Source organism: Tigriopus californicus, chromosome 5 (genome assembly GCF_007210705.1).
Source record: "Tigriopus californicus strain San Diego chromosome 5, Tcal_SD_v2.1, whole genome shotgun sequence".
Taxonomy (NCBI): Eukaryota; Metazoa; Arthropoda; class Copepoda; order Harpacticoida; family Harpacticidae; genus Tigriopus; species Tigriopus californicus.
In genome coordinates, this window is record NC_081444.1 from 3,685,016 (window position 1) to 3,693,996 (window position 8,981).

Consider the following 8,981-nt stretch of genomic DNA (forward strand, 5'->3'; position numbering starts at 1 on the left):
TGAAACTCCGTGAGGAGACTTGCCAATAACTTTGTTCCATTGTTTCAGAACCTCATGGCCATCGGCGGGATCTCGATTATGTACAAGGTTCAAATCATTGGACCCCAAAATGTCCTGCACAAGTATGAGCCGTTTCTCTTGAACCCACCCATCTGTATGTTGCTGTATATCCTGAGCTGTATGATAGTGACCACTTCCTCTTGCGTGGTCTACATGTATGGCTACCATAAGTTCATGACCTTTGTCGAAAGAGAGCGTGAGAAGCACAACATCCTGCTCCGTGAGGGAAAGACCTCTTTATGGGCCTACTTTCCTCATTGTTCAGCCATGTGTGTTCTCATTGCTTTGGCGGTGTGCAATGCACCCTTACTCTATGACTTCACCCTCATCTATAAAGGCTCTTTGGATGGAGCCATCTTGTCCAATGTGATCGCGACCATTCTCCATCTCTTCCTCTGGATCGTGTTATGGCTGTTTCTCACCATGAAGCAAAACTGGATGTTCAAGCTTCGGGTTACCGTGGGTCACGCTGTGGTGAAGAGTGCCCGGAGTATCAAGTTGCTGAACGATGTCGACCTGATGAACGAAGGAAGCGGAGGATCCCCCGGCGATGCCATGATGATCGTGGCCTTTGGCAAGTCCTTCACCGTGGTGGAGCCCACGCCCAAGAAACTGATCATGAACACGTTGGCTCGGGCCGCCATTGAACGCGATAAACAGATTGAAGAATCTGGTGCGGTAGAGTCAGATCGACTCTTGAGCAAAGACGACAATCGAATATACAGCAACGACTCACGATTAAGCACAATCGAAAGATCAAAGGGTCCACCCAGCCGAGTGATGTCCCCGGCCACGAAACAAAAGGTCTCCTTTGATCAGAACAGGTACTAAGACGTTACCAGATTCTAAATTAAATGCGGCTTTCGCTTTTTTTAAAAGCATTCTTCAACTATCGATGGTTTTTTTCCATTCCAGCCTCATGGAGCATTCAGACTCACTTTCGCCTCGATATCATCACGATCGGTCCATGATGGGACATTCCGAGACCTCCGATCAAGTGGACTCTAATGTAAGTTGGGTCCCACAGACCCAGAACCGTAAAAAACTAAGTGGAGAGAAGGATCTTGTTCTTATTCGTTTTCCTCTCCTGAGCGACCATGAAATATGAGAATTGGAGAGATTTTGGAGCTCCATCCTTGGAACTGAACTCTGGCGGCCCATTCGTTTTCCGGGTGAATTTTCTGTCGCAGTGTCGTAATGCATGTGGATTGTGGAGCCTTCTCCGACTTAAGTTTCTCACACTGTCAAAACTTGTCTGTTGACAAAAGTCTCAGTGCTTTTTCTTTTCAGTTTTCAAAGATTGGTCGATTTCAGTTTGTCCTTGAGCTGGAACGGTAATAATGAACTAGAGACCACTGCTATTGACTTGGTAAACTCGGCAGAAACTCTTCCCTTCAGATGGGAAAGAAAACGACGCGACACAGTGCACAGTGCGCTAAGCAGATTTCCCTGAACTTGTGAGGCCAATGCCCTTTTGTATCCTCCGAGTCATGAAGAAGGAGAGTTGGCGACTTTATGGTACCGAAGTCCGTACGATTTTGATCGAAGCATACTCGAGCTTCCTTACTTAGGCTTCAAGTTGTTCCAAATAGAGATGTTGGCATTGGGAGCACGACTGTTAAGCACCTTCAATGTCTGATGATCCCAGTACCAACAACTGTCTCATGGTGGCCAAAACATCCTCGAGCACGAGATAATTCCTGTCCAGAAAGAATGGGAAGCATATTGCACCAGTGTTGAATGTTGGATCAAATATGATACGGAAGGGGGAAGAGCAGGCAGTGGTCCAAGAATCCAGACAACGATTTTTCTGGCTCCAGACACATTTTAGACAACGCCAAGTGTGACGATAAAGATTTAAACTTCCGGACAGGAATTTAGGTTCTGTTTTCCTAAATTGTCCGGCACATTCCTTTGCAGATCTCCTCATCTTCGCCTCTGATTCACCACGACATGTCCGACGATTGCGATGACCTACCACCTCCTCCGGGACACCCTGATGGGCGTGTCATGAGTTCACCACGCCCAGGTCAGACCCAGGTTCATATTCATGCGCAGAGTGGTCATCGGAAGACGCCTTCAATTCTCCATAATCCCGAGGTTCAGGTAAGGAATTTGCATGCTATTGTCTGAGGGTCAGTGATCCAATTTTTGGGACATTTGAGGACGATTCAGATAAGGGTGGAGTTCGTCTTAAATGTTTCAGAGAGGAATTCATTTTTAAAAGAGGTCGATATTTTCCGTTTCATTTATCTCCCATCTCCTACCACTCCTTGAGTGTGCAGTTCTTTGTTCTTCCTCTTTCCTCCCTCCTCCGTATTTTCAAGTCATTCTTTGTTCCACACTCATTTCCGGATCCTCAGAGGGAACGAGGGGTTCAGTTTCACAATTTTGAGGGATACATTTTGCCTCGTCATCCTCATAACGCACTCTTTTTACCTGAGAGCGATATTTATGAGTTTGTTATCAAAACCTAAAGATTGAAAACATTCACATAACATTTGGGTTTGTGGAGCAATCGATTAGGAGTTCTCATTCTCTCTAATAATGACATATATAATGACAAAGGCTTTTCGGACTTAACATACAAGGTGGTAGTTGGTGGTTTCAAATGAAGAGTAAATTGGTCAGAAGAAACCGTCGCAAGACTGCAATTGAATATAGAAATGACATTAAAAAAGACAAGCATGGAAATGAAGAAAGTTATCTATATTTAACCCCTTAATACACTGAAGCGGAAATCTACGAAAGAAAAAGGCCAAATAAATTTAGCTGTAGCACATTCGACAGCCCAAATCTAAGTTAAGACAGCTAGTACGTGCAACATGGACATGAGCTTCAGATTGACCAAGTGCCAACGTGAAGCGTGAAATGATTGGGAAAACAGAACTCGAAAGTGTTCCCTTGGGAAACGTTGTAATTGTCCACCAACTCTAATTTCGTTCCCCGAAAACCGAAGACCACCAACTGGTTGAGCTATTAGGTCTAGATAATCATCTTCTGTTTTTGTCACTTTTGCCACATGATTGCCTTCAAGGAACTTTCACGGTTCTTTCTCTCATCTAGGCAACCCTTGAAATCTGTGGGGGATCAAGAGTATTGGAGCCATACTAATGCCTTGCAGAGGGGTCATGAATTTCCTGGAGGGTTGAGAGGTGTAATTTGTCGTTTCACTTTTGTGAGTTCTCGTTCTCATGAGAGCCTAGCCTGGATTTGGATTCGGAGGAATACATTAGTGAAGAAAGCAAAAACCTGGCAATTACAAGCTATCTATGACTATTTAGACTTTAGCTCAAATCAAAAGTGGGACCCAAAGTGTGAAAGCCATGGTTGGTTGATATTTTGCATTTTTATTTCACCACTTGCCGAATCTAGCATGCCAAGTGGCCAATGTTGCCAATGTCGAATTGGGTCTGAGAAGTGGGTCAAGTAATTATGATCAGAGTCTAAGAGGGAAGATAAAGTCTCTATAGTTCCTCCACCCTCTCATTCTCGGCCAATCCGGGATTTCTTTTGTCTTTTGGCCTTAATACTTTACCACTTGACTCTGTCAAAGACCCACAAGTCAGGGTAGGAACATTGATTTACGGCCGGATTAGCTTAGGGACGGGGAAGGAAATGCTGATCACCCTGAACTTTATGGCTGGTCACGCTTCGCCCTCAATAGACTCAATGGTTCAACTATCACAAAAGTCCAAATTTCAAATATTTGCCTTTCTTTGAGACTTGCATTGCAAAAGTAGGTGTTTGGCTAGAAGTAGAGTTACAAAAAAAAATTAGCTCCAAAAATTTCAAGTACATTTGCGCATACATCAAAACTAAAAATGTCAAATAAGCTCAAAAAGGCAAAGTAAATTGGCAAAGATATCTAAAAATTGGAAATAAATTGGGAAGTAAAAAAAAATGAGAAATGAGTCGAAAACGTCACAGAAAACAATGACGGCATTGTCAATTTTTATTGTAACAATCTGCTTAATTGGTGCATGGGTGATCCATCTGACCAATACTAGAACACTGATGAAGCTAAGTATCAAGTAATACATCGAGAAAATGAATGCAGAACAATTGGCAGAAATGGCCCTAATTTTTTTAAAGGCTTGCTTAAAAATCTTTGAGGGTGGGTAGCGTGTCAGAATAATATATACTTTATTGTATAGGGTAGCGACGATGTAAATCAACACATTCTTATCAGATAATTTGATATTTTACGCAAGCTTGGTACACATGTATTTAAATGGTTTCCGGAATTCGAATCATTTCACAACAGCGGTGACGGGATTCCACCTTAATCGAAATCCTAGCACCCCGGTTTTGCGACTTTAACACTTGCCCCACTTTTGAGTCTCTAGATCCCCTTTGTCGTTTAGTGGAGCAATTTCTAATGACGGAATATCTTGGAAGATTATCAGGCTTGCCTCAAATGGAACGAGTGACTTTCCGCAGTTGAAAATGGGACACAAGATTAGCACGATCAACCCAACTAAGCTCTTGGCTTGACGCAACCCTGGCAATTGCTTGGTTGGTATTCATTCACTATGGCCTTCAGATTATAATGCTTGGGGTGACTGGCTTTTCCGATGTAAGGATTGGACCCTCGAGATGATGCCATTAACCCCCTTCTTCCTCGAACTCCAAAGTACGCCCAAAAGGCAATTGTTTTTACACCCCAATCTCGAAAATACGATTTCACTTCTCGTTGAAGGACAGGGGAGGCAAAAACACTCGGAACAAAAAATGTCCACTGACTTGGACACAAGCGTGGTAAGAATGGGAACACTGCGCAATATTTGTTTACAAGACAAAATCCGGAATTGTGGAACCTTCCTCGACAATGCTGAGTATTACACTTGTTCCATTGAATGGTCAACAAGACCTTCCTCCAATGGAACATGCACCCTACCCTCTTGAGGTTGCGCCTACAGAGCTCGGGAATCGATTAGAATGGACACGAGGGATTGGAAATGATCCAATAAATGCGAATTAACATGATGTGGAGAGCTGGCCGAATCTCGAAAACTTCGGTATTCTTCCTACTTTAATACGAATAACAGAAGTAATGGAAGGGAGGGTGCAGGGCTGCAGCTCTTCCACCCTCCACAAGGGTCATTGTTTTTCGGACACCGGGTCATGAATCAATTTTACGACCTCATCCACTCGCAACAATTGACCAGTTTCCATGAGTAGGAATGGGTGGATATGGGGTGTTGGAAATATATCCCCGTGCAGTCTTTCCCGGCAACAAGTATGAGAACAACCGGCACATTTGGCATGATATTACCCGGCAGACCTTCCAACTTGAAATAAACTCATATTGGTAAAAGGTAGGCTAGGTGCGAGAGATGATTTGGAGTGCACATTTTCTTGGCGGAATAAACGATGTCGCTTCATCTTACAAATCCCTGTAGGCAGTATCTCACCCCCTACATTGTTGGGGTCGTCTTCGACCCTCTGCGTTGTCATAGCATTAAATGGACACATTCATCCCCTTCCTTCCCTCTACTTTAGCTGTCTCTTCTATTGATGTGTACCCGGCGAGATGTTTCGGCTCTTGTCTTGGAGGTTTTCTTCCTCAATTTGGGATAAGTCGCCTTCCTGTGGTATGTGAGAGTTAGAGAGAAACCTAAATGTCTGATCGGGAATAGATGGAAGCAAAAACTGAGCGTTTTTCGCTTGCCTCTCTTGCCCTTTTTAAGGTCTTCTCGTCGTTTTGTAGAGCTCCACATCATTTTCCACCCTCATTTCCATTATGACTAGACACTTAGACAAGCAAAGAAAAAATCCACAAAACTTTGAGCAGAGATGAATGAAGATGAGTCTATTCTAGAAAATATGTTTCTCTGGAAAACCATGAGAAGATAAAACTACTACTTGAGAAGGTTGATATCATGTGAATCTAACCTTAACGTTGATTAAGCAAGCTGAAGCTTTAATGCTTCTAGCCACTGAGGTAGGTGATTGGTGTGATCGTCTCTGACTTTTTGGTGGAGACATCTTGACGCTCAACATATTAGGTCGCTTTTTATTGGCCAAATTCGTATAACTAGATGTCAAGCCAAGTTTGTTTAGAGTCGTGATGACAGACAACCGACCAAGCAAGATACTCCGAAGCAGAAAAGTATATTTTGAGTCTCGTTGCAGGATGTTCAAACACCAAGAAGTAACCGCTCAGTGGATTCCGGCCTGCCTCACGATGATATCACTCCGAGGTCGGACTCAATGAGTACGGGCAGTAGTTCGGCCAGTCCTCCGGACCAGCACAATAACTCCAATCAAATGATGACTCAAAGGGAAATCCAACAACAACACCGAAAGTCCACCAGTTTGGACGATATCAATATCACGTCGAATGGCGTGGAGCGCGTCCAAAGTCAGACTCAATGGAAAAGCTCTTCTCTTCAACGTGGCATGGTGGGGCCTCCAAATGGCACAGCAGTGGCCCCACCTCAAGTGCCTTCAACTGGAATATATGGCACCATTGGCGGAAGCCAAGGTCCGGGGATGAATGGGCCACAAAATCCAAATGGCACCTTGGTCATCCGAAGGAAGTCGTCAAATTCGAGAGTAAACACAGCTGCCGAGGAGGAGGATATTTACGGCCGATGTTTCAATATGAGATTGAATTCGTTCAGTGAAGGCATGGACCCGACGATGACGAGGGATCCTCGAGTCATTGATCTCAATAACACTCATTCAAACACGTCTTCCCAAGCCCCATCAATGGCATCCACTCCTCGACAAGGCTCTCCTGTTCATCATATCCAGTATCAGCCGAATCCAAATCAATTCAACACGTTGCCAGCACAAGCCAATGGTACTCCCAACGGAATCAAGCCAGTGGGGCCCAATCCAAACTCTCACAACACTTTACCTGCCCGAATGAATGGCCAGTTACCACCACCGTCGCCCAGGAACTCTTACAGTGGGCCTTCATCCGCACGAGTCCTCACCGGTCGACACTTTAAGCCATTTGATCATCGGCGAATGAATCCGATGGCGGAAATCCAAGAGATCCCTCATGGCATGAATGAGAGTACCCACAGTACCATTGAAAGTCAATATCCAAGCCGAAGTCACGGTATCCAACCTAATGGTTTGTACGGCACCATCGACTTGCCCCAGAGTGGACCTCCATCACGGCCTCTTAGTGCCAATGGTGGAAACCTGATTGTCCAGAAGAACACACACTTACCCCATTTACCTCCCGAGCTCCGCCACACCAACTATAGCTCAGGGATGAACCACGCCCCATTGCTGGCCGGACCCAAGTCAAATGGCAAGCTAGTCAACCCCCAATTGGCCGAACACCATCGCGATTCCGCCAATTTCTCCTTGACCTCAAACGACTCGTGTTGATTCAGAACCGGTTTGTATATCCGATCTATCGCAGAAACTTGCCACGGCGCCAAAACTTGTTTTCTACTCGCCCAACCTCCTTCGCCTTGTGTTCATGTCCAAATTCGAGACTGATCTTTTCACTATCTATTCTAATGATCCTGTATGCTTTTGGCAAGTATTAGTATGCTGAGTCTCATTTTTTCTACTTCACCCTTGAGTGATTTTTAGAATTTGGAGGCCCCCTACACAACATTTCCAACGGTTCTCGCAATCTTTTCACCAAACTCTCAAGAGCCTCACTTGACTGAACTTATCATTCTGAAAACGGAGGAAACTTGAGCTGTCTTTATGAAGCAACCTGATGCTTTACCCATCTTCTTTAAAATGATATCAAGCTGACATTAGCAAAAATCAAGTCGACCACTTCGAAACGAAGAAGTCTACAGCCTGTGATAACGAACAAAAACCATTTGATTCCTTTTTCCCTTTGAGTGCACCTCCCAAAACACTAAGAGTGGAACTGCTCGAAACACTTCAGAGTCGTTCAAGACGGTGCACTTTTCTGTCTATTGTTAGCAATTTTCCCATCAAAGTGAGTTCCGCTCACTTCTTTTGCAACCCTTTCTATGGAATGGGACCCTGTCAGGGTCTAAACCCTCAGATTTATGGCTTTGTAAAAAAATATTACTACATATGTAGTTCCTAGTTGCAGTAGTTATACCGTAGACATCATTCAAAATCTTCAGTGTATGCATAATTGATCAATCATTGATATCCGTGGTTTATTAATTGTTGAAAGTAGGCGACCTACATGTTAACATCAAATGTGGGTGAGCTCAAGGCAAATATACATTTTTCCTTTTAATATTGCAAACCGGCCTTGCATCAGTTCTTTCAAGTAATAGAAACAAAATCTATATGTACCAGAGTTAGGGTTAATACATATATACTAAAGGAAAACGTTAAAGGGTCTTGTGTTAAAGAATATCTTGCAGTGCTCCAATTCGAGGTTGAGTGAATCTTTTTTCAGAGTTCCTTGCTACTATACTTCTAGGATGTAACCTCCAGCAGTGAAAGATGGAAAATCCCCCTCAAAAAAGAATCCAATCCGATACTCTAGTTCAAAGTGTGTTCGGGTTGCTCTGGAATTCCTTGCCTCATCATAAACAGGGGCAAACATGTTTTTTCTAAATGAGCTACTGACTAACCGAACTTCTTCCCTTCCATCAAAAAGGCATCAGTTTTTAGGCCGGCACAATTAACTGTCCTTACGTCAAATAAGGATTTAACATGTATGACATTACCGTTTAAAAACAAATTGAACCTACCTTTCACACTGTGAGGGGTAAATGAAATATTCCTCGTCTCTACATATTCAGGACTAGTTTGTTTGCAATGAATTCCTAGTTCCAGTATTTTTTAAGGCTCAACATATATATCAGTACTATCAAAAGCATAAATCTCGGCTNACTGTGAGGGGTAAATGAAATATTTCTCGTCTCTACACATTCAGGACTAGTTTGTTTGCAATGAATTCCTAGTTCCAGTATTTTTTAAGGCTCAACTAGTTCATGCGTCATTTCAAC

General features: G+C 43.5%; 1 protein-coding gene across 2 annotated transcripts in view; it reads left to right on the forward strand.

The window, feature by feature from the left end:
* LOC131879993 (uncharacterized) overlaps positions 1–8,269 on the forward strand; it is a 30,313-nt gene extending 22,044 nt beyond the window's left edge. For both annotated transcript variants that reach the window (XM_059226491.1, XM_059226490.1), the window contains 4 exons: positions 49–884; positions 976–1,069; positions 1,981–2,166; positions 6,199–8,269. In XM_059226491.1, the coding sequence (XP_059082474.1) occupies positions 49–884; positions 976–1,069; positions 1,981–2,166; positions 6,199–7,413 (2,331 nt within the window). In that variant the 3' untranslated portion in view covers positions 7,414–8,269. The remainder of the gene's footprint in view (positions 1–48; positions 885–975; positions 1,070–1,980; positions 2,167–6,198) is intronic.
* Positions 8,270–8,981: the final 712 nt, after the last annotated feature.